General features: G+C 42.4%; 1 protein-coding gene across 1 annotated transcript in view; it reads right to left on the bottom strand.

Annotated features, from left to right (window-relative positions):
- LOC106576044 (synapsin-3) overlaps positions 1-26,822 on the bottom strand; it is a 137,846-nt gene continuing 111,024 nt past the window's right edge. The window contains 8 exon segments of the mRNA XM_045699696.1: positions 1-1,631; positions 2,868-3,030; positions 3,187-3,217; positions 3,394-3,525; positions 20,173-20,275; positions 20,640-20,714; positions 21,634-21,776; positions 24,767-24,829. Coding sequence (XP_045555652.1) covers positions 1,508-1,631; positions 2,868-3,030; positions 3,187-3,217; positions 3,394-3,525; positions 20,173-20,275; positions 20,640-20,714; positions 21,634-21,776; positions 24,767-24,829 — 834 coding nt within the window. The 3' untranslated portion in view covers positions 1-1,507.

Genomic DNA, 26,822 nt, shown 5'->3' with positions numbered 1-26,822 from the left:
GAGCAAACGTACAAAATCAGCAGGGGATCAAATACTTTTTTCCCTCACTGTATGTTCAGGACAATAAATACAGTTTGAAAGTGAAAAGACAATCTTAATAATTGTTAAATGTATTTAAATCAAGTTGGAGAGCAAGATTAATTTCACCAATATTGCTGATAGTGGGACTTGAAGTGGAATTACTACAAATAAAGTATGGGGACAATATTCAATCCATGAAATAGAATTGTCATTTTTCATACCAGTCAGAAATAATACCTTAAACAGAGAATCAATTTGGGCGCAGAGACTTAAAATGTTTGCACTTAAAGTCAAAAGAATAAACTAGCCAGTCATGTGATTAGTCTGTCCTTCTCTATTATAATGAGATGATGGGGGGGAATAATATGGACACTCAGCTAACATCCGATAGTATCGTTACCGTAGCTACAATCTGTGCATATGTGTTAGCTGAGTATTAGGTTACAGGACGACTTTGTCATTTCCTGAAGTGGATGCAAGCTATAGACAGATAAACACATTGCAAATCATGTCTATTCTTAGGTCGACAACGCTTCAAAATTCAAACCCCAAGGATGAAAACTAAATGTAATTCTCCCAGGAGTATTTTCAACCTTACAGTGTGTACAGAATTAAAGGTAACTGATCGTATAACCACTGAAGCAAAGATGTCAGAACTTCTTCTTTGTGTTATGTACATATTTTCACCTTTCAATACACAGCAAGAGAGTAGTAGTGAATCAAACGCCCAATATTAAAAAAATTGTTCATAGCGCTATTTACACTGGATAGTTCATAAAGCTTAGAACTTGGGGAAGAATTGTCTGTGATGGAAGACTTAAGATAATATTTCCGCCTTGTAAAATTGCAAATTGACAGGTACAGTATATAGCCTAAACTATTTTGACCTAATACAAGGAATTTTAATCAAAAATGACTTTGGTAATCAAAGGCCAAAGCAAAATCACAAATCATTATATAGTAACTAAATCCGCCAATCAATATGTATGGGTCTACAAGACATGGCAATAGTATTTCTGTGAAATGAGACTGGCAAGATGCTAAGCATTGCTGGTGAACCTAGCTCATACACTATTATGGGTCATTTCTAAATACTGTAATATATCCTTTATCTTCCAAAGTATATCAACATCCTTGAAGTTGATAAACACATTATGACCAAAACAAAAGAATGAATCAGATGATGAACATTTGATGAAATGACAAACAGAATGCAAACTGACATCTGAACTACAACAACCAAGCAGTACAAGATGAACTATAGCCCAATTTTGTCTTTTTTTATTTGACGGATGATTCTGAGAGGTGGATGCTCTCTACCTGCCATTTATGGATAAGAACAGGAAGTAGGAAGTGGTGGACAGGAAGCTTTTGCTCTGTGGGTTGACTGAGCGTGCTCTGTAACAGATTAGTATCGTGGAGCTCTTCTGGAGGCCGATGGCTAATGGCTGATAGTAGGCGGATGGATAGGAGGAGTCTGTTGAAGTTAGTCGGAGAAGAGGCTGGCGAAGGACTGCCGCAGGCTGCGGATGGTCTCTGCCTTGGCCTCGTCGTCCGTGGCGTTCCCTTTCAGGGTCTCAGTGAAGGTGTTGGTGAGTGACTGGGATTTGCTGCAAGGTGCGAAAGTGAGAGTGAGGCTGAGGCTTGAGGGGCATGCAACATGGAGATGGTGGATGTATGTGTGTGTATGTTTGCATGCATTCATGTGTGAAGAGGGGTGAGGGGGTCATATTCTGCCAACTTTGCTACTGCAGTTTGATCAACAGAGGCTGGCCAACAGCACACACAACAGGGAATAAACTAATGCACTTTGCTCTCTAAGGCCAACAAGATTTGAACAAAGGAGCTTAATCTTAGAAGACACATGTTCATGTTTATTATAGCAAAGCCAACGACTGTCAGCTTGGACAGAAATACAGTCAACTTTAGTTGTGTATCCGAGCCAGGAGGTAAACTGGGCAATGGTTGTGGAGAAATCTAGTTGTAAATTGCCCAACCGACAACCCCTTTGCCATGTACAGCCAATACACGTTGAACTAGGGAGGAGTTACGGGAGAATCAAAACTCAAGAGGTAGTTTTATCACATATTATCTGAAGGGGTGGCTGGAGCTGAGCATCCTGTAAATGCAGGCCATTTATTAATAGCCATTAAACAGGAACAAATGTGGACATGTCAGAGATTATAATAGAGTATTTCTGTAAACAGGAAGTGTCGAGCTACAGGAGCGGTAAAATCTCTATACAATGTCTCCATCTAGCAGCCGTTTATGGCATCTGCACAGATCTGCTCCAAGTAGATATATTCCTAGTTTTACCCAGAAAGTAAAGATTTTAATGAAAAGACGACAGTTTAAGGTTTTCACAGAACTTTTACTAGAGGTCTTGTACGTAACACAGTAGAGTTCTTTACTATTCTAATTAAGCAATAAGGCCAGAGGAGGTGTGGTATATGGCCAGCATATGAAATTCTAAACTGGGTGGTTTGAGCCCTGAATGCTGATTGGCTGAAAGCCGTGGTACATCACATCGTATACCACGGGTATGACAAAATATTTATTTTTACTGTTCTAATTACGTTGGTAACCAGTTTATAAAAGCAATAAGGCACCTTGGGGATTTGTGGTATATGGCCAACATACCATGGCTCAGGGCTGTATCCAGGCACTCCGCGTTGAGTCGTGCGTAAGAACAGCCCTCAGCCGTGGTATATTGGCCATATACCACACCCCCTCATGCCTTATTGCTTAATTATATTCTTCTGTTAAGTTAGTATTAGTATTACACACCCATGTTAACAGCTATGACCATGGAGATGAGATTTAAGGCATTTGATGCGTTGACTTACTTCAGTTGAGGAGGTTGTTTCTGGGAGCCGGGGCCGGTGGCGACGGGAGGTGGGATGGGTCCGGGCTGGAAGGCCTGGCTGGGAGAGGTGTTAGCTGAGCGGGCTCGCTGAGGAGAACCCTGGGCTGACTGGGAGGGAGAACTAGAGCCAGAGCGATGCCCACCTGCAGAGCGAACACACACTCGTGTTTCGTCTCAGAGACTCAAGGCACTACTATGTGTATTTCTCAACACTATCATAATATTCATCTTCACGACAACAGCAATCAATTGTTGTAGCAATCAAACTGGTGATAAGATGTCGATGGAGGTCTCTTTACCTTGGGCCCTTCTTGGCTGGGTCATCTGTGGCTGTGAAATGAAAAGCATTGAAAATGGACAGTAATAGTACATGATGCATGGCTGGTTTGATATACTCCCTACACAAGGGCTTATTTGAAGCAATTTTGAGATCAAATCTAGATACTAAATTAAAATGCAAATCCATAATAGTGTTACACTCTGGAGAGGAGGTGAAAGAAATGTACCTTCACAGCGCTGGGCTGTGGTGTGTTGATCCCGAGCAGCACGCTGCACATCTTATTGATCACTAGATCAGTGATCAGCTGCCTGTCCTCCTCCACGTGCTCACCAATCAGAGGCATGGAACTGTCCATCACCTAGATGACACAGGAGAGGTACAGCAATCAGAGTGAAGAACAACAACACGGACAGTATTGGCAGGGATTCTAGACTGAGTCAATGCAAGTAAATGGGAAATTCACTGTAAATCCATTCAACGTGATTGACTTCATTCTTGCCACTAGAGAGCAGTATTGGACATCTTATTTGAGCAGCTATGCCTGATGAAGATGATGGTGAGGGGGTGAAATTCACTGCAGTTTTGATGTTAGAGCACAGTGACTGCTGATATGTGTATATGTGTATACTATAGTGTATACTGTACTATACTATAGTACTATAGGCATAAACATGAGAGATGTGACTTATTGATGTGACATATTATTACATCAAATACATCAAAATATTACGGTCATTATTTCAGTACATTTAGTACTTATTCCATAACTTATGGGTGGACACTGGATGTCAGGACATGGCACGGCCACATAGATAATTGACTCAACATAAACTTTTCCCACCGTAGCATTTCAACTCACAACACATGTGCTTTGTTTGAAACCATCTCCGCAAAGCATGTGGCTCTCAACCAATCCACCAGCCATGCTTTCCTCTGCATGAGAGGGTCGTGCCAATGCCGCGCCAAATGAGAACCAAAACAAACAGAGGAAAGCCTGTCTCACAGGCTGAGGGAGAGAAACGGAGGGAACACTGCCAGCAGAATGCATGTGTCATGTCCCCAGAGCGGTATCAGGCCACTGCACGCATTGTGGCCAGAGCACACTGTAAACAGACAGAACTCCTTTTATCCATGTGCCCCTTGTACACAGTGTACACAGGCGAGTGTCTGTATGTATGTATGTGTGTGTGCGTGCGTGTGTGTGTCTACAAGTGTCTGTATGTGTGTGCGTGCGTGTGTGCAGCTGGGAGAGATGGGTAGAAGGAAGAGAACTGTGCAGGTGATGTGCCTGGCAGTGTGGCCCCTTAGTCATAACTAGTGGTGTAAAGTACTTAAGTAAAAATACTTGAAAGTACTACTTAAGTTGTTTTTTGGGGTATCTGTACTTTACTATTTATATATATTTTTTTACATTATTACTTTTACTTCACTACATTCCTAAAGAAAATGATGTACTTTTTACTCCATACATTTTCCCTGACACCCAAAAGCACTTATGTCTAAGTGTTGGTGCGTGCCCCTGGCTATCGTAAAAAAAAAAAACATTTCAATGATGAGGTCCAGTTTGATTAATATAATGAATTTGAAATTATTTATACTTGTCCTTTTACTTTTGATACTTAAGTATATTTTAGCAATAACATTTACTTTTGATAATTGAGTATATTTAAAACCAAATACTTCTGGACTTTTACTCAAGTAGTATTTCACTGGATGACTTTCAGTTTTACTTGAGTCATTTTCTACTAAGGTATCTTTTACTTTTACTCAACTATGACAATTGGGTAATTTTTACACCACTGGTCATAACCATAAGGGGCTGGGACTGACTGAGCCCTGGAGGACTGGCAGCTGCAGCCGGGACCCACTGCAAGCCAGGAGCCACTTCAAACGTGGTGCAGTGGCAGCCAGAGTACCGGTTACACCCTGGTGATTTATTGGGATATAGACTCATCTAGCAGATGACAAGGCTGCAGTTAGTTGCCCTTTAGTATTAGAACATAGAGGAGAGGTGTTGTTTTCCCCCTCTTTTATTGGGCTGCACAGTGTTCTCTGCTGCTGGTCAGGACACTGTATTCTGAAATGGAAAGATTAAGGGTTGGAAATGGCGCACTCTGTACTCGGATGGGCAATACAGAAACTCCAAAGAGGCTACTGTTGTTTGATTACTTTAGCTAAGTGATTTCTATGATAGTGTGTAATGTTTTTTATGTGAAATGGCAAGTGCCAGATGCATGCCTAAGTATGTGTGCCAAAATTCTCACACAGAGTTTGTTGAACTATCCATGCAAACGATTTCAGTTGAATACTGCTTGATAATAATAATACATACTTATATAGCGCTTTTCAAGGACCCAAAGTCGCTTTACAATTATAGAAATGAAAAAGAAAAACAACAGGAGTCAAATCAAAGCATCAGACTAAACAAAACATGAATAAAGAGAGGGGTGGGCTCAAAGAAGGGAAAGAGTGTAATGAATCAGTGTATGGGTCGGTTGGGATTTGGATATGAACCCGGTGTAGGGTAAGGAGGAGGGTAAGGGTTAGGTGCTGCTCAGTATGGTGAAGAGAGGAGTGTCTTATTTCTTTGCTTGTACAGGTGTGTGGAGGGGAGCCTTAAGGGTAGGCCTTGTCAAAGAGGTGGGGCTTTAGGAGAGACTGAAAGATATTAATGGACTCTGAGTCATGGATGGCTGGAGGAAGGGAGTTCCAGAGCCTAGGAGCAACCCTGGAGAAGGCCCTGTCACCGAAGTGCTACCAGGACTTGGTGTGGGTGAGGAGAGTTTTGAACCTTGAGTTGATGCTGGAGAGTTGTGAGATGCAGTCGTCAAGACGGGAGGAGATGAATGCACGTATGAGAGTTTCAGCGGCAGGACGGGAGAAGGAAGACCTGACTTTGGCAATGTTACGGAGGTGGGAGAATGAGGTTTTGACAGTCTGTCTTATGTGGTGGGCAAATGAGAGTTTGGAGTCCAGGATTGAGCCAAGGTTTCGTGCATGGAGGGAGGGAGAGACAGTGGTGTCGTCAATGATGAGGGTGAGGTTGCCAGCTTTGGTGAGGGTGGAGGAGGAGTTCTGTTTTATCACTGTTGAGCTTAAGGAAGTGTTGTTTTTATTGCAGAGAGGCAGGATTCAATGTGGGTCAGAGGTGGGATGAGGAGGGATTTGGTGCTGAGGTAGATCTGGGTGTCATCGGCATAGCAGTGGAAGTCAAGGTTGAAGTGACAGAGGATCTGACCAAGGGGGAGGATGTAGATGAGGAAGAGTAAGGGACCCAGCACAGAGCCCTGGGCGACACCCTCTAAAAATGCAGTCTGAAGTGTGGCCATTGAGGGAGATGTAGTGGTTCCGGGAGATGTAGATGTAGTGGTTCCGGTTTGTGAGGTATGATTGTAACCAGTAGAGAGCAGTGCCCTCAACAAATAATAGCAACATCATACTTAGTGCTGTCAAATTTGAGTATGAAGCCTGTTTCTTCATGATTGTTTTCTATCCTCAGATATGGAAAGCAATGAAAGACTATTTGCAGATGAAGGAAAAGGTCCCAATGAATTTCCCAAGAGATTAAGTTTATATCCTATATGCCATAACTTATATGTGTAGACCTACCTACAGTGCCTTCGGAAAGTATTCAGAGCCCCTTGACTTTTTCCACATTTTGTTACGTTACAGCCTTATTCTAAAATAGATTAAATACATTTTTTCCTCATAATCCACACACTAAATGAAAACAGGTATTTCGATGTTTTTGCAAATGTATAAAAATAAAACACAGATACCTTATTTACATAAGCATTCAGACACTTTGCTATGAAACTTGTAATTGAGCTCAGGTGCATCCCGTTTCCATGGATCATCCTTGAGATGTTTCTAGAACTTGATTGGAGTCCCCCTGTGGTAAATTAAATTGATTGGATATGATTTGGAAAGGCACACACCTGTCTATATAAGGTCCCACAGTTGACAGTGCATGTCAGAGCAAAAACCAAGCCATGAGGTTGAAGGAATTGTTCATAGAGCTCCGAGACAGGATTGTGTCGAGGCACAGATCTGGGGAAGGGTACCAAAAACATTTCTGCAGCATTGAAAGTTCCCAAGAACATAGTGTCCTCCATCATTCTTAAATTTAAGAAGTTTGGAACCACCAAGACTATTCCTAGAGGTGGACGCCCGGCCAAACTGAGCAATCGGGAGAGAAGGGCCTTGGTCAGGGAGGTGACCAAGAACCCAAACCGATGATCACTCTGACAGAGCTCCAGAGTTCCTCTGTGGAGATGGGAGAACCTTCCAGAAGGAGAACCATCTCTACAACACTCCACGAATCAGACCTTTATGGTAGAGTGGCCAGACGGAAGCCACTCCTCAGTAAAAGGCACATGACAGTCCGCTTGGAGTTTGCCAAAAGGCACCTAAAGGACTCTCAGACCATGAGAAACAAGATTCTCTGGTCTGATGAAACCAAGACTGAACAAAGTACTGAGTATAGGGTCTGAATACTTATGTAAATGTGATATTTCCATTTTTATTTTTAATACATTTGCAAAAAACAACATTATTTTTTTTTTTGTCATTACGGGGTATTGTGTGTTGATTATGGGGTATTGTCCTCGTGCTGCTAGACCATAGTGCTGCTTTTGATACCATCGATCACCACATTCTTTTGGAGAGATTGGAAACCCAAATTGGTCTACACGGACAAGTTCTGGCCTGGTTTAGATCTTATCTGTCGGAAAGATATCAGTTTGTCTCTGTGGATGGTTTGTCCTCTGACAAATCAACTCTAAATTTCGGTGTTCTTCAAGGTTCTGTTTTAGGACCACTATTGTTTTCACTATATATTTTACCTCTTGGAGATGTCATTCAGAAACATAACGTTAACTTTCACTGCTATGCAGATGACACACAGCTGTACATTTCGATTGAACATGGTGAAGCCCCAAAATTGCCCTCACTGGAAGCCTGTGTTTCAGACATAAGGAAGTGGATGGCTGAAAACGTTCTACTTTTAAACTCGGACAAAACAGAGATGCTTGTTCGAGGTCCCAAGAAACAAAGAGATCTTCTGTTGAATCTGACAATTAATCTCAATGGTTGTACAGTCGTCTCAAATAAAACTGTGAAGGACCTCGGACATTTTCTGTCCAAAAATGATGCAGAAAAATTAATCCATGATTTTGTTACTTCTAGATTAGACTACTGCAATGCTCTACTTTCCGGCTACCCGGATAAAGCACTAAATAAACTTCAGTTAGTGCTAAATATGGCTGCTAGAATCCTGACTAGAACCAAAAAATTTGATCATATTACTCCAGTGCTAGCCTCCCTACACTGGCTTCCTGTTAAGGCAAGGGCTGATTTCAAGGTTTTACTGCTAACCTACAAAGCATTACATGGGCTTGCTCCTACCTATCTTTCTGATTTGGTCCTGCTGTACATACCTACACGTATGCTATGGTCACAAGACGCAGGCCTCCTAATTGTCCCTAGAATTTCTAAGCAAACAACTGGAGGCAGGGCTTTCTCCTATAGAGCTCCATTTTTATGGAATGGTCTGCCTACCCATGTGACAGACACAGACTCGGTCTCAACCTTTAAGTCTTTATTGAAGACTCATCTCTTCAGTGGGTCCTATGATTGAGTGTAGTCTGGCCCAGGAGTGTGAAGGTGAACGGAAAGGCACTGGAGCAACGAACCACCCTTGCTGTCTCTGCCTGGCCAGTTCCGCTCTCTCCACTGGGATTCTCTGCCTCTAACCCTATTACAGGGGCTGAGTCACTGGCCTACTGGTGCTCTTCCATGCCGTCCCTAGGAGGGGAGCATCACTTGAGTGGGTTGAGTCACTGACGTGGTCTTCCTGTCTGGGTTGGCGCCCCCCCTTGGGTTGTGCCGTGGCGGAGATCTTTGTGGGCTATACTCGGCCTTGTCTCAGGATGGTAAGTTGGTGGTTGAAGGTATCCCTCTAGTGGTGTGGGGGCTGTGCTTTGGCAAAGTGCGTGGGGTTATATCCTGCCTGTTTGGCCCTGTCGGTGGTATCATCGGATGGGGCCAGTGTCTCCTGACCCCTCCTGTCTCAGCCTCCAGTATTTATGCTGCAGTAGTTTATGTGTCGGGGGGCTAGGGTTAGTCTGTTATATCTGGAGTATTTCTCCTGTCTTATCCGGTGTCCTGTGTGAATTTAAGTATGCTCTCTCTTTCTTTCTCTCTTTCATCCTTTCATCCTTTCTTTCTTTCTTTCTTTCTTTCTTTCTTTCTTTCTTTCTTTCTTTCTTTCTTTCTTTCTTTCTTTCTTTCTTTCTTTCTCTGAAAGCTAGCCCTCTTTCTCCTTTCCCTACGACCATGCCTGAGGACTACCTGGCATGATGACTCCTTGCTGTCCCCAGTCCACCTGGCCGTACTAACCTGTTGCACCCTCGACAACCCCTGTGATTACTATTATTTGACCATGCTGGTCATTTATGAACATTTGTACATCTTGGCCATGTTCTGTTATAATCTCCACCCGGCACAGCCAGAAGAGGACTGGCCACCCCTCATAGCCTGGTTCCTCTCTAGGTTTCGACCTAGGTTTTGGCCTTTCCAGGGAGTTGCTCCTAGCCACCGTGCTTCTACACCTGCATTGCTTGCTGTTTGTGGTTTTAGGCTGGGTTTCTGTACAGCACTTTGAGATATCAGCTGATGTAAGAAGGGCTATATAAATACATTTGATTTGGTTTTGGAGTCGTGCCTGGCCGTGCAGTCATGAGTGAACAGGGAGTACAGGAGGGGACTAAGCACGCACCCCTGAGGGGCCCGTGTTGAGCATCAGCGAGGCGGATGTGTTGTTACCTAACCTTACCACCTGGGGGCGGCCCATCAGAAAGTCCAGGATCCAGTTGCAGAGGGAGGTGTTTAGTCCCAGTGTCCTTAGCTTAGTGATGAGCTTTGAGGACACTATGGTTTAGGGTTAGGGTTAGGGTTAGCATTCTCACATAGGAGTTCCTTTTGTCCAGGTGGGAAAAGGGCAGTGTGGAGTGGAATAGAGATTGCATCATCTGTGGATCTGTTGGGGCGGTATGCAAATTGGAGTGGGTCTAGGGTTTCTGGGATAATGGTGTTGATGTGAGCCATGACCAGCCTTTCAGAGCACTTCATGGCTACAGACGTGAGTGCTACGGGTCGGTAGTCATTTAGGCAGGTAACCTTAGTGTTCTTGGGCACAAGCACTACGGTGGTCTGCTTAAAACATGTTGGTATTACAGACTCAGACAGGGAGAGGTTGAAAATGTCAGTGAAGACACTTGCCAGTTGATCAGTGCATGCTTGCAGTACTCGTCCTGGCAATCCATCTGGCCCTGCGGCCTTGTGAATGTTGACCTGTTTAAAGGTCAACATTCATGTCATTGGGCAGCTCTCGGCTGTGCTTCCCTTTGTAGTCTGTAATGGTTTGCAAGCCCTGCCACATCCGACGAGCGTCAGAGCCGGTGTAGTACGATTCGATCTTGGTCTAGTATTGATGCTTTGCCTGTTTGATGGTTCGTCGGAGGGCATAGCGGGATTTCTTATAAGCTTCCGGGTTTGATTCCTGCTCCTTGAAAGCGGCAGCTCTAGCCTTTAGCTCAGTGCAGATGTTGCCTGTAATCCATGGCTTCTGGTTGAGGTATACGGTCACTGTGGGGATGACGTCATCGATGCACATATTGATAAAGCGAGTGACTGATGTGGTGTACTCCTCAATGCCATCGGAGGAATCCCGGAACTTATTCCAGTCTGTGCTAGCAAAACAGTCCTGTAGCTTAGCATCTGCTTCATCTGACCACTTTTTTATTGATCTAGTCACTGGTACTTCCTGCTTTAATTTTTGCTTGTAAGCAGGGATCAGGAGGATAGAATTATGGTCAGATTTCTTTTCCTCTGGTTGCACATATAACATGCTGATAGAAATTTGGTAAAACAGATTTAAGTTTCCCTGCATTAAAGTCACTAGGAGCGCCGCCTCTGGGTGAGCGTTTCCTTGTTTTCTTATGGCGCAATACAGCTCATTCAATGCTCTCTTAGTTCCAGCCTCTGACTGTGGTGGTATGTACTACGAAAAATACAGATGAAAACTCTCTAGGTCGATAGTGTGGTCTACAGCTTATCATGAGATACTCTACCTCAGGCGAGCAATAGGTCAAGACTTCCTTAGATATCGTGCACCAGCTGTTTTTCACAAAAATACATAGTCCGCCGCCCCTTGTCTTACTAGACGCCGCTGTTCTATCCTGCCGGTGCAGCGTATAACCAGCCAGCTTTATGTTGATAGTGTCGTCGTTCAGCCACGACTCCGTGCAGCATAAGATATTACAGTTTTGAATGTCCCGTTGGTAGTTTAATCTTCCACGTAGGTCATCTATTTTATTGTCCAAAGATTGCACGTTTGCTAGCAGAATGGAAGGAAGTGGGGGTTTATTCGATCGCCTACGAATTCTTAGAAGGAAGCCCCCCTCTGGCCCCTTTTTCTCCCCCTCCTCTTCATGCAAATCACGGCGATCTGGGTCTGTTCCCGAGAAAGCAGTATATCGTTCGCATCGGCCTCGTCAGACTCGTTAAAGGAAAAAAAGCATTCTGCCAGTCTGTGGTGAGTAATCACAGTCCTGATGTCCAGAAGTTATTTTCGGTCACAAGAGACAGTAGCGGCAACATTATGTACAAAATAAGTAAAAAAGTAAGTTACAAACAACGCAAATAAACAAACAAAAAACACAATCGTTTGGAGGGACGTAAAACGTCTGCCTTCTTCCCCGGCGCCGCCTTACTCTTTACATACAAGTTAGCTTATTTGTACATTTTGAATTGAAGTGTTGATTCTTTACATTTTAGACATTTAGCAGACGCTCTTATACAGAGTGAATTACAAGAGCAATTAGGGTTAAGAGCCTTGCTCAAGGGCACCAACAGATTTTTTACCTAGTCGGCTCAGGAATTCGAACATGCAACCTTTTGTTTACTACCACAACGATCTTAACCGCTAGCCTACCTGCCACGGTGTGGTATTTAAATTGTTTTAATTGTTAAAATATCATTTGAAATGAACTAGTGTTAATGTTGATTAATCACATATCACAATGCAGCAATAAAGAGAGGAAGGGGTTCTGTCTCTAATGTATCTGTGTTTCTGTGTTGTGTTCTCAAATGAACATTTCCTTTGTGTCTAGTTGTAAAATCTCCAATCTGTTATATTTGCTTGTCACTCTCTCTCAGTATATCAGCTATGTGAATCCGTTTCGCAGCTTATCATATGTCTTGCATCTCCAATGCAGCCATAGGCCTACAGTATGATGACATTACTGGCCTTATGGGCATCAGTCATTTGAAGCAGAGAATAGCTAAACTCACACATTGTTTAGATATGTTCTTAATTAATACCAGTAGATAATGTATATGAGGCAAACCATATACCAGATGCCTTTTAAGTACTGACATGTACAATTATTTAGTGTCAATCCAACCCTTGTAATTTAGTAGGTACAGTATGAAAATAAGAAGATGACAATTAGGTTACAGGAGATGAGCATTACAGGTAAAATTTCATTTAATTTAATTCATTTTCGCAATGTTGCTTGCAAAATTAATGCAGGTTGTTCCTATAACTTTATTGACCTTGGATAAGCTAGCGACTGGGCCAACACATCTAACCTTTTAGGTCAATAATATTCTGTTTTTAGTAACATTTTGTTGGCTTTATAATCGTGAGAGAAAGAGATCTAGGTAGTAGCTAGCGAGTTAGTTATACCTACTGTCACGCCCTGATCTGTTTCACCTGTCCTTGTGCTTGTCTCCACCCCCCTCCAGGTGTCACCCATCTTCCCTACTTATCCCCTGGGTATTTATACCTGTGTTTTGTCTGTCTGTGCCAGTTCGTCTTGTTTGTTCAAACCTACTAGTGTTTTGTGTCTCAGCTCCTGCTTTTTCCAGTTTCTCTTTTCTCACCCTCCTGGTTTTGACCCTTGCCTGTCCTGACTCCGAGCCCGCCTGCCTGACCACTCTGCCTGACCCTGACCCTGATCCTGCCTGCCATCCTGTACCTTGGCCCCACTACTCTGGATTATCGACCCCTGCCTGCCTTGATCTGTCGTTTGCCTTCCCCTTTTGTTACAATAAACATTGTTACTTCTACACAGTCTGCACTTGGGTCTTACCTGAAACCTGATACAAACCTCATTGTGGCTAGCTACGTCTTGTCCCTCATGCTAGCATTTACAGCCAAATAACACTTCAGAAACTTTAAAAAAGTCTAAGTCTAAATATTGATATGGCCAGCACTGTAGACCATTTCTCCCCCATTGCTGCAGCTTTAGCTCATCTCAAAAGAACAGAGAAATGCTGTGAAAACCAGCGTGCCACAAATGTTCTAAAATGTTTTGTCACCAGTGCTTGTTTTGTTGAATTTGTTTGTCCTCACAACTGTTGCTCCTACAAAACTAATCTGGAGCTCCACCCAAGCAAGGTATTTGATTGGTTCGATGTGTTGCGAGGCATCACTGATTTACACCGGGTTCCGACCACTCTTTAGCTGATTTCTGCCATGGAACTTCACCAGGCTTCCTGGAATACACATAGATACTTGCTTTAAATTGCCACTCCCTGTTGCACACAACAAGCTTCCATTCACCCTGTCACAAGGGGATTTATGGCTGATTTAAGATGAAATCGTCAACCCTGTGACTTTATTTGGCACTTAATAGGCACTTACTATAGTAACTTATGTATTTAACCTCGAGTTCTGAAAACATGTTTTTATGAAATTGTTCTTGCTCTGTGACAAAATGTTTAAAAAAGTTACACTCAAAAGGCACCAAATTAGTGGAATGACCCACATGTCAGTACCAGTGGATTCTATATGAAGCGAATGTAAACACCCATTACTTTTCATTAATGGGATGTGTCACCATTTTTTTTATTTAACCTTTATTTAACCAGGTAGGCCCGTTGAGAACAAGTTCTCATTCACAACTGCAACCTGGCACCATGTGTAATGTCTGTCTGGAACACAAACAGGTTCCCACTGCCAGGAGCGTGCAATATTGCTATGTTCCCATTCACACTAATTAAATGCCACCAAGTCGAGGGGTGTGTGTAATTTGGTGGTTGCTTATAAAACATGTGCTTTTTACATATCCCAACACCCCCTGAGACACCCTCGGAGAGTGGGGTCACAGCCAAGGTCTGCCATTATCAACAGCAACCCTGGAGAAATTAGGGTTCAGTGCCTTGCTCAAGGGCACAGACAGATTTTTCACCTCGTCGCCTCTAGAATTCAAACTAACGACCTTTCAGTTACTGGCAAAACGCTCTAACTGCTAGGCTACCTGCCGCCACAGTGCGTGTGTGTGTGTCTGTGTGTGTAGAACTCTCCTTGTCACAGAACATTGTTACGTGACTGTGTCACTGCTGCGATCCCTGTCTGTCTCAGACCTCTAAGACCCCGTGGGCCATTCAAATAAGAATGCAGTGTGTCACACACACAGTGGTTATAAGCCCTTCCCACAATGAGAAGAGAGAAAGAGGATGACAGATGTGTAGGTGGGAGGCTGGCCTCCACCCTAGAAATATCAGGCTAAGAGAGCAAGCTAAATATGGACATCTCAGAGCACCGGGCTGAGAGGTCATTTTGCATCTAACTGCCCATGAGGGGATTGCACATAAACAAACCACATTGGAGAGTGATGTGTGTGCGTGTGTGATCTGAGATGACGATGCAGAAATACCCTTCTTAAGCATTTTGAAAACTGTTTATGTGAATGAGTAAAAGCTAAAACATTTTGGGGGTCTCATCAGTAATCTCTCAAAGTTAAAGGTCATTCAAAGCAAAACTGGTTTCGGGTTCCTGTATGAGAACATTCCTGTTGTTTTACTGGTTTTAATATAAACCCATTATGAAGTGTTGATCTCATTTTAACATTCATGAGTGTTCCTAACTTCCATTGTTGTATTAGTACATGGTACTGTGTTTAGAGGAAAAGCACAGAGGAGTCCATTGTATGCTTGTCCTTAATTTCCTCCTTTCAGTGGTACAGTGAGTTTAATGACTTATATTTAATAAGGACCGTTGAAGAATGCCAGAAAATGTGTTTTGGACAAAGTTATACTGTGGTAGATACATAAATACAATAGCCTATAGTACACCATATCACAAACAGGTTAGCACCGAAATGATGTCTAATCACCCTCTGCAACTGGAAAACTCTAATGATTTATGGAATGCAACCAAGAAAAGTAGGTTAAATTGGCATAGTAAATCAATTCTGTTGTGTTTTCCATGAGATCAAAAGTATAGGTAACACCTGCTATATTAAATAAATTAACACTGGGAACAGAACTATTCATCAAAAACAGTGGCTTACAAATGGGTTCAGCTTGGCCTGCTGCACCAGAGACAGTTACTCACAACAGCTGGCAGTTGCACTGTAAATCAACTGTGCAGGTGTGCAGCAAACACACACACACAAACACATACACAAACACACACACACAGGTGTGAGCTAGCACACATAAGCATGCATATGCACACACGCACATAAACAGACACGTGCGAGCGAGCACACACACATATGCGCGCGCACACACGCACCCCTCTGAATTGTCTCTATTGTCCAATCCACACACACTCTCACACAACCAGCTCTTTCCTCTTCCTCCTATCCCACCCCTTCCTCTTCCCACCGGTCGGTCCATAAACTGCCCTGCGAGAGGAGATAAACCAGGCTTGTCTGGAGGAAACGAGACGCTGGGCCGGTTGTGAGAGATGGGGCTACCTAAGCACTGAGACGGCTGCACTACGTCATGTTTTTAGCAGTCCCAATACAGTACGTCAGGTCACGACCATGCACGTATCTCGGTCTGCCGAAGCTTCTTTTTACCCTGTGTGTGCGTGCGTGCGTGCGTGCATGCGTGCGTGCGTGCCTGCCTTTCTTCACTTGTCCAATAACGTCAGGTTAGGGCAATGCGGTTATCTCTATGTATTGTGCGTGGTTGTAGCTATAGACCTCGTCTGGAGTCAATGTGAGCTAAGTGGAACAACAGGAAGTGCCTGGTCGGTGTAACGGTGTATCTGCTCCTTTTAAACAGATGTGTTCTACAACAACGAGTGCTCACCATGCCGTGCTGCCCAGCAGCCCAAAGTAAACCCAGCCAGAGGTTGTTACGGTGTGTGATAATGTCTGTCGCACAAAGGCACTTATTGTACCACTCTCATTGGGTGGTTCTCAAGAACTGAAAAAGTGTTGCTCTCCACTTTCTGGAGGACCGAGTTTTGAAATCAGTGGAATGCAAGGTGGAAGCAGTGTATGATAGCTAAGGCGATGGAGAAAATGATGGAGTTTGATTGAAAATATGCAGAGGGAGTCGAAAAGAGAACACACAGAAGGCTGTTGTATAGAATACCTGTCTCCGAATTACATCTTCAAACTAAGGGTAACCATGGCAGAGAGGGAGAAGTGTTCATCTATGTATACGTGTAAAAGAGTCTAGTTAGCTACATTTTCAGATATTATGCATTTCTAATTTGTCAGAAAGTTGTTTTCATTGCAAGTTATAGCGTACTGTTAGCTAGCTAGCTAACGTTAGCTCTCTGGCTCACTAGCTAACGTTACATGTATGATCTGTGCAGTAATATTATTAGTATCTCAGAGCCATTTGCATTGCTAGTTATAGCTAGCTAACATTGGACAAGTTGGTTAGCTACCAGCAGATTCATGCACGGTATTAACATTATGAGTTGGGATTATGGTTCATTGTTTAGCTAGCTAGCAACACGTCTAAACAAAAAGACTCCACTATGCAACTTTGATTTTATTTGATATAGTGTGTGTTTACCAGAGACGGTAATGTGAAGAACAACATGACCTGCACCAAAGTCAATTTGGGATATAACGTTAGGCCAATGAGACAGTGTCCAAGTTAAAAAATTCTCTGGTAAAATGCCCTGCTTTTATTTTGTCACACTCACAACCGTAAGCTATTATCTGTAATTAGCTCGCCATTAACTTGTAAATAATGATCTTGTTGTGAGTTTATTTTCCTTTAATAATGAATACAAATTAGCTAAAGTTAAGACATTGTCAGCTATATGATATGGACATTATTTTAACAGGCTAGCCAGCTAACTTAACATTAGCTAGCTAGTTAACAAGCTAGAAACGAACCAAAACATTGTTTAAAAAGTTGCTTTTGGTTGCCTGGTTTGCTGGATTGACATACACTAAATACATTTTTAAACAGATGGGTTTATTGGTGTTAAAATACACCAGTTATGCTATTTTGGACCACCAGGCTGCTGATGTCATGCAGCCTGTTGTTTTTGTGTTTATATTTTTTCATAACGACAACGATGTCGGACGATAGTAGAATGTTCATGATGTCACTGCGACAACTGTCTACAGACATGTCGACAGAAGTAGTGAAACCAGCCTTTAGTCTTGACATCTTTGGTTGTTTAGTACACTACCGTACTCACTCTGTTTAGCACATGACCTCACATGTGAATCCTTAAAGAGATGGGTGGGGCTAAGGCTTAAGATGGTGTGTATGATGCTGAATGGCTGTAGACAAAGAAGAGCTCTCCAGTAGAAGTACCAAAACATTCAAGGGCCATTTTCTCAAAAGTGGGGTTGCAAGTTTATCAACTTTCAAAGCAGAATTACTTTCCCATTGTTTCTCAACTGTAGTGTATGATAAGCCTTTGAACTTTTTCACATTTTGTTGCATTACAACGTGGAATTGAAATAGATTTAACTGTAAATGTTGTAAAAATGTCATAACTAAAATAGTAATTGCATAAGTATTCACCCCCTTTGTTTAGGCAAGCCGAAATTAGTGCCGAAATTAAATTTGGCTTAACAAATCACATAATAAGTTATACGGACTCAAACTGTGTGAAATAATTTTTTAATGACTACCCCTTCCTCTGTCCTCCATACTGTACATACAACATCTGTAAGTTCCCTCAGTCAAGTATTGAATTTCAAGCACAGATTCAACTACAAAGACCAGGGAGCTTTTTGAAAGCCTCATAAAGAAGGGCAGTGATTGGTAGATGGGTACCAATAACAAATAAGACATTGAATATATCTTTAAGCATACACAGACATCAAAGATGCAGTCATCTTTCTGAACTGAGCTGCAGGAAGGAAACTGCTTAGGGATGTCACCATGAGGCCATTGACTGAGCATGGATCAACAACATTGTTATGACTCCACAATAAAGTGAAAAGAAGAATACAAATATACTGAATAAAAATGTTTGAAAAATATTCCAAACCATGCATATGTATAGGGGCGGCAGGTAGCCTAGTGGTTAGAGCGTCGGACTAGTAACCGAAAGGTTGCAAGATTGAATCCCCGAGCTGACAAGGTAAAAATCTGTCGTTCTGCCCCTGAACAAGGCAGTTAGCCCACTGTTCCTAGGCCGTCATTGAAAATAAGAATTTGTTCTTAACTGACTTGCCTAGTTAAATAAAGGTAAAATAAAATAAAAACATGCATCAAGGCACTAAAGTAATACTGCATAAAAATATAGTAAAGGAATGTACTTTTTGGCCTACAGAGGAAAATCTGCTTCAGTCTGTTTTACACCAGACACTGGGAAAGGAATTCACCTTTCAGCAGGACAATAACCTATAACACAAAGCCAAATCTACACTGGAGTTGCTTACCAAGAAAACAGTGAATGTTTCTGAGTGGTCAAGTTACAGTTTTGACTTAAATCTGCTTGAAGCTCTATGGCAAGACTTGAAAATTGCTGAATAGCCATGATCCCAAAACAGCTTGACAGAGCTTGAAGAATTTTGAAAAGAATAATGGGCAAATATTGCACAATATAGGTGTGCAAAGCTCCTATTAAAAGAAAGTGTTTCTAACATGTATTGTCTCAGGGGGCGAATACTTATCTAATCAAGGTATATTGGCGTTTTATTTTTCATTCATCTTTTTTTACTGTGATATTAGAGTAGAGTATTTTGTGTAGATCATTGATGAAAAATAACAATTAAATCCATTTTAATTGCACATTGTAACACAAAATGTGAAGAAATCCAAGGGGGGTGTAGACTTTCCTTAGGCACTGTAAGTGTACCACAACTGATTCCAATGATAAGATCTCTGTTTCTATCTGACCCTTGAGTTTCACAGGTTTGAATACACACGGTCCTCCCCACAAAATAGAACACTATATTTGATCTCTATGGTCCTCCCTAAATCTTCTCCTCAGTTCTGCCATTTGAACCAACTGAGGAAAACTAAAGAACTTCAGAAAAGTTGTTTTCCTCAGGTATCTATGACTTCAGACACAGACAGACAGGCAGACAGACAGACAGACAGACAGACAGACAGACAGACAGACAGACAGACAGACAGACAGACAGACAGACAGACAGACAGACAGACAGACAGACAGACAGACAGACAGACAGACAGACAGACAGCGTGGGCAGCCGGCTAGCCATGCCTTTGTATGAATTCAGATCATTGTGTTTGGTCTACAGCGTAATCATTCTTTCATTGCTCTGACTCAGACTAATCATGCCTGAACTATCTGACTGCGCCCTCTTCCTCCACCAACGCCCGCCAAACTCTTGTCTGTCAATGCAATCTATTACTTCATGATGATTTTGAAAATGATATCGCCCACCAGAGAAATCTGACTTAATAAACATATTTCTGGAATTGACATGGTCTTTCATCATCATCCATTGTTGCTCACGCCCTGTTTAAAGAGCTTATTATAACTCATGTAATTCAAACTGGGTTAGCATACATGTTGAACACCACATGTTGTCTGAACATTCTTCAGAATATTCGATAACTACAATTTACCTCTAGCTGTATGTAGGCTGGCAAATATTATATTAGGCACACATACAGTGATCATGATATGGGATGTCTGTTTGAGATATGTCTTGTGTTTTTTTTACCCTGAACGAGAAGGCCAAGAGATACTGTCTCATTTTCTTATACAGTACTTGCTAAGACATGCTAAGAATCAACTGACCTCGATAATGTAGTCGTTGCCATCTTTTCCGTGGACGGCTTTCACAGCACAGATATCAAGGCCCCCGAACATCTCGGCACAGGAGTCCACCCACACACGATATCTGGAACAGAGTGACATCCACAACTGTCATTGTCAATTACAAAACAGACCTGGGCTGTGAAAAACAACTTCTGGTAACACTTTACTTAAAGCCTGCAGGTATAATGCTTTATAACTTGTTTAACGTTTTGACATATCAGGATATAATTTTATGTTTGTTTTGTTCTATAAATATTTGAAAGGGGGGGGTGTCAGGTTTGTTCGTTTTTACCGCTCCTGCACATGCACTTTTCACTTGCCTTCTAAACTCTTATAATTACTTGTGTGCAAATGAATAAATACAATAATACATCTTTAAGCTTTCAGAATTTCTTATAATAAGGCTTATCTGTTATGTCTAACAAAGTGCCTATAGGCCAGCTTACCTGTCTGTCATAGCGATCTGTTCCAACATGGCTGAGCCTGTGTTAGCCTTCCAGTTGCCTGAGATGGACGTCCTCCTAGAAAAGGTGAAAATCAAATCAAAGAGAAAATCAAGGAAATAAATCGGGCGTTCAGCTATTCTCTGGACTGGAATGGAATGCAATGGTCAGCTAGCTTAGTCATTGTGTTTTGTTTTTGTAGTTCAACAGAAGGCCCTGTGGGGAAGATGTTATCGCTGAATACGACACTGATGACGATTGCAATGTACGCCTATATTATGTTTGTGTAACGGTCGCTTGGAGACGTGCTTTCATGACTGGTGCCGAGGAAATAAGTTGAGATAAGGAAGTAAACTCCACTCCTTTTAGTCAAGCAATAATTGTTCAGATTGAGAAACATGAGAGTAGAAAGGGCGTAGATTCACACTTTCATTGTTACTGTACATGATGTTTTACATTTATTGAATGAGGTCTGTTGTATTCAAGAGGGTGCTGTTGAGCATTTGAAATGGAAGTGGCTGGTTACTCAGAGAAGGTTATATTAGTTCAAACTGAGATTGAGACTATAAGGCTGAAGTTGCCCAGTGGTCACAGTCACATTGGCTGATGCTGTCACTTCCCTCTGGGAGACAGAATGGAATGCAACCCTGGTCGTTGTCCCTAGTTAGAGAAGGTGCTGTTGTGTAGGTGAGCCCTGCACGGCTCCACTGACTGGGATGGGTGTACCATGGGCCTATTCCCACACTCATATTGGTATGCAGGCTGGACTATTCTAGAGCTTATCTCTGTCTCTCTAGCCATCTCTCTATTTCTCTGTCTCTTTTTTTGTTTCCCTTCATCCGTCTCTGTTTCCATGTCTATCTCTCCCCCTCTCTCTCTCTGGTAAAGTCATTCACATGCAAGCCATATAGTTTCCTTCTAGTCACATTCATTGCTGACATGTCCAAGACACAGACAAAACCCAGTGTACACAGCATAGAGACTACATCATACTTACATGTAGGCCTTGTAGTTGTTGCCGATTTTCTGGATCCTGATGTCGTACTTGGACAGGATGTAGGGCTCAGAGGTGGCATAGGTTCTGGCCAGCGCCACCACACTGGTAATATCCTGGAAGTCAAGTTCGTTCTCCACTTTGATCTGAAACAGGAATACGCCACTAATTAGTTAATCGGCAGGAAGATATGCCTAATTGGTGCTTTGTGATGGTTAATTACCAAACATGCTATAAAAGCATTGAGACAGGAGCTGAAGTAGACTGTTAGAATCCCAAAGGAATGTAAATCCAACACAGACAGGACAATGAAAAGCTTCCTCTCTGGAAAATGTTAGGATTTTAGGAGCTGCATGTTTCTCACATCCATGAGAGTTCATCAGGTACACAGTGACTTCATATACAGACAGTACAGTAATAATTGATTGCATTTATATAGCGCGTTTCCACCTACAGTAGGTGCTCAAAAGCCCTTTACATAGTAAGGGAGTAAACTCACCTCTTCCACTACTAATATGCTAGACAACATTTTGATGGAAATGACAAACAGTAGCTAAATTCAATCGACCCACAATTTATCCAAGGAGAACAAACAGTCCAATTCTATAGACTCCTTTTTCATACAGTACATGCCAATCTACAGTATCTTTCGTCTTTTTAATGTAAACAGGTATGATTAAATATAATAACTGACAGGCACACTATGCCTAAGACACTCAATTACCAAGCAGATATGTCTGTATTGATAGCTAATAAAAGAGGGATTACAACACTCCAGAAACTCCCTCAGACCATGGGAAAAGGGGCAGAGGAGTAGTAGACAGCCATAAATCAACAGCCTGTAATGTATAGCTGTCTGAATGTATATCACCCATATGATGTATGATGATAGCAGCCAGAGTCCTGGACATTCCCTTTATATTCCCTCCATTGACTCTCATTATCATCCCTCTGGCTGTTATCTTTGGCACTATGATTCATCCACCATGCAGTGGGAGTCGGTGGCAACAGTGAGGGGCTGTCGTGGACAGGGACGGATTGGACTGATGCTCTCACTTTCCCACCCACACTCCTCTCTCCTTTCGGCTCATCTCTTCTTCTCTCCCGTGGCCCAATTCTCAAGTGAGATGAAGAGGTCTACTGTGGTAAAGATATAAGGGAGGGCTTGAGTTGGCCCACTTTTTGGATCAGGCATTTCATTCTCTGTTTGTCACAACTACTTTTTAAGATTCTTACTTAGCATCTGGAGTATGTTTGACATAGAGGTGGAGGTAGCTAGACAAGGGGAAATGGTTTTCCTCTGTTCATATGAGGAAAGTATTTGTGTACTTGGCTACCCACTGTGGTTCCAAAGGTATAACCCAATACCTCTGGAGAGCCAGAGAAAACAAAGCCAAACCATGGTGTAAATAAAGTAAACTATAATACTGGAAGCAGAAACCATAAGGTAATTAAGAGGGTATGTACTGGCAGTTGGATCAAGAGCAGGTTGAGGTGGAAAGCAACGTGATTCTGGACACTGCCCAGTTTCAATGGTTGAGAAATATTCTCTAGTGTCTGTTAAGTCTGTCTACCCTTTAGTGAGCCATTCTTAACTACCCAAACCAGGATTAACACCTCCATGCGATGGACAGGCTCTAAAGGTCTCTTTCTGAGATCCGATTTCATAAAAAACAACAACAAAATGGATTGACGTTAGACTAGGATGGGAAGATAGAAGTAGCCAATCATGATCTTTTTTTTTTAACGGTATTCACCTTGTCATCCTAAAAGATGTTGCCGTAACATTTAACTTAGGCTACAGATCATAAAGAACTGTTGAAGTGAAAACCCTCTGCACTTTATTACATTAGGTTAAGCAAACGTAGTGTTAAAACAACTGAAAGTCGTAACACTGGCCATAGTCGTAGTCCCAATTCCACAACTCCAGATACTTGAATTTTAACCAATGTCTTTTGTCAAGAGTCTCTCAGCTCAACTTAAAAGCCATGTGAAGCACTTGAATGGCCGACATCCAGACCCTCTTCTCTCCCCCAGTTCTAAGTCCTCTGTGAGGTCAGGGGAATTAAGTGAGGTCCTGGTCTACAATGGGCCTATGCTAAGTGATCCAGAGGGCATGTGGGAACTCTATAGCACTCCAGGTTCCTGTTAAAGAGGAAACCCCACCCAGCCTTTCAGATGGAAAGGGGGGATAAACGTATAGGAAGTGCTTCCCCCTGTGTACTGTGTGAACGCACAGACTCGGCCCGGGAGGTTCTGTATTATATGTGAGGAAGGTGGGCTCCATTTGGGGCTAGTAATCACTCACTTTGGTTGGCTGTTCACTGAACTGCATGCTGTTGAAAGTGTGTGTGTGTATGTTGCTTGCTTCCCTGTGTGTTTGCGTGCACCCTGTGGTGGTGCCACTTGCTAATGACCCACTTAGCTAGTTGTTATGCTGCCTGCCCGGTGCCTGGGTGCCCCGAGGCGAACAGTCACATGCTTGTTTTAATCCTTGTTGTTATTTACAATGGTCTAATGAGAAAAATGAGACATGAGACGGCTTCTCTCCATAGTTTAGAATTTTGTATTCAATGGAGGATGAACTGTAGAACAACATGGACTGTAGAACAAAATGGTGAAACAAAGAAGAGGAAAAGATATAAGGAGAAATTAGGATATATCCATGTTCAAGCTTTGTCTATTTTTTGCACCGCTGCAGACTCACACTTGCAGTAGCATATCCAGGCCTTAATGAGTTAACTAGAAGAGGTCTTCAGATCCCGACAATTATCAGCATGCCGATGCCCATATCTCCTCCCTAGCTCCTTAATAACATGTAAACCCCCTGAAAAGCCCCCAAAGTCCCTTCCTATCAGACAGGCTGTGAGATCATGGGTTTCGACAAGGACCAGATCCAGCTCAGCTTCACACCCTTCTCCACCTCCTCTCCGAGACTGATAGTCTGCTTATGGAAGGGATGTCATGCCATCATCACTTTGGCAAGCTCAGAGATACGCAGAGAAGAGATAAGGAGCCTGGTCTGTTATTTACAGCTCAACTCCTAACTGCACAGTATGTAATAGGTTAGCATTACAAACACAAACAAATCAAGACTAGACATGTAATGTGTGTGTGTTGGGGGGGGGGGGCTTACCTTGCCCATGCCGGCGTGGGCATGGCCCATCTTGACCACCACGGGGAACGTTGGTGTTGTCACCTGGGAAAGAAGACAAAGTAGAACGTTAGCACAGTCTGGAAAACCACCGGTAGAGGAGAGGACATGCAGTATGCATTAGTCCTAATACCAACTAAATGGATAGAAGACTTCTCTGAAGAGCAACCTTGATATCGTAATGGTTAGCGTGACAGGGCTGTGGAGCGGGGAAAGCATTTTAGAGCTACACTGAGGTCCCTATAATGACAACCAGTGTCTATCTACACCTACTAAGATTGACAAGAGCTCCACGACTATGATTTGGCTATGATTGAACTGTAAGGTGCATGTGAGTGACTCACTACTAAAAGCAAAACACAAGTTCCTCCCTAAACTTAATTGCGAGGCATAGCTCAGACCTGGCGTATGGTATACAATCAAAACCTAATTTAAAGAGAAAGACTTCTCAAAGACCATTATGGAACTACCACATTGAACTTAAAGCCTCCCAATTTAGGGAAGCATGAGGTATTTTCTGAAGAATGTTGGTTTATTACACAAAAGAGAAGTTCTGGGAAATGAGAAAGCGAGAGACCACAGCCACAGCTTCTTGGGATGGGTTTAGACAACCCAGCCCCACCGCAGACATCATGGGCTTTCTCATAGCGTGGTGTGCAATGTGAGAGGAGGATGAAACATCAACAGACGACTTCAAACGTGTTCTTTAAACACATTCTTGCCACTGATCGATCCCCTGATACCATTGTTAGATTGGAATGTCATCTAAAGAGAGGGCTTATCCAGTTTGAAACCACTTTCTAAATCTCTTATTTTTTCCCCACTTGTTTGAAATGGCACACAGAAATGAGATATAGACTCACTGGAGAGTTTGCGTCATCGTTCTCTATATAACAGCCCCCTTTAGTTAGATTAGACAGTGTCAAAGCCATCACATCAGTGACATGCATTCTAACACTAATGTATATATTACACTAGAGGCACTTGGCCAGTTGGTGTTATGGTGGTGTTAATAATATAATATGGCATGTCAAGTCGTGATATGGTATGATAAAAACTGTTCATTTGTCTATAAAGTATTCTTCTGAGGAGTACATTACCTGAACAACATGAATGGGGTGTGTCTGTAACATCGCTTACATTTTTACTGCAGTCGTTACGGTACAATATAACATCAGAGTTATAAGGTGGGCCTGGGTACAAAAACACAGACTCTTCCTGACACACACTGAGAGAAAACATTTAGATAAGCAGAGGAGAAATGTTCAGTCAGAGCAGAGGGCACACAGCCAGAGTATGCACACAGCCGTGAGCTCAGGCCTGACAGATCTGCTAGGGCAAAGGCAGCTGCTGCTATCGTTTTATCTACCCTTCGTCTGGCTGTCAGCGGACAGGACTGAACAGAACAGAGAAGACCCCCGGTCTGGATGTTGTCTTGTTGGTGTTGATCATCACAGCGCTTTACTCTTCGACAGACGCGAGGATGCAAGGACATCAGTGCCAACCGTGTTGAGAGATCTTGAAACTACAACCCCAAGCTGTACTGGCAAGATAACACAATCGAACTTGCATCCATCATAGGCTGAAATCAACTTTAGTATGTGTGTGAGTTGGAAGTATAATTGTGAATGTATAATCCACTTTCAAACTCTGTGAGTGATATAATCATGATTACACAGTCCATTTACACTAGTGAGTCAACCACTTGAAATCCCTAAAAATAGTACAAAGAACTTTAGAACCCAGATAATAGGTATACATTTGAAGTCGGAAGTTTACATACACTTTAGCCAAATACATTTAAACTCAGTTTTCACAATTCCTGACATTTAATCCTAGTAAAAATCCCCTGTTTTAGGTCAGTTAGGATCACCACTTTATTTTAAGAATGTGAAATGTCAGAATAATGGTAGAGAGAATGATTTATTTCAGCTTTCATTTCACATTCCCAGTGGGTCAGAAGTTTACATACACGCAATTAGTATTTGGTAGCATTGCCTTTATATTGTTTAACTTGGGTCGAACGTTTTGGGTGCCT

The sequence above is a fragment of the Salmo salar genome, chromosome ssa17 (genome assembly GCF_905237065.1).
Source record: "Salmo salar chromosome ssa17, Ssal_v3.1, whole genome shotgun sequence".
In the NCBI taxonomy this organism is placed as follows: Eukaryota; Metazoa; Chordata; class Actinopteri; order Salmoniformes; family Salmonidae; genus Salmo; species Salmo salar.
This window is presented reverse-complemented; position numbering and strand designations above follow the sequence as displayed.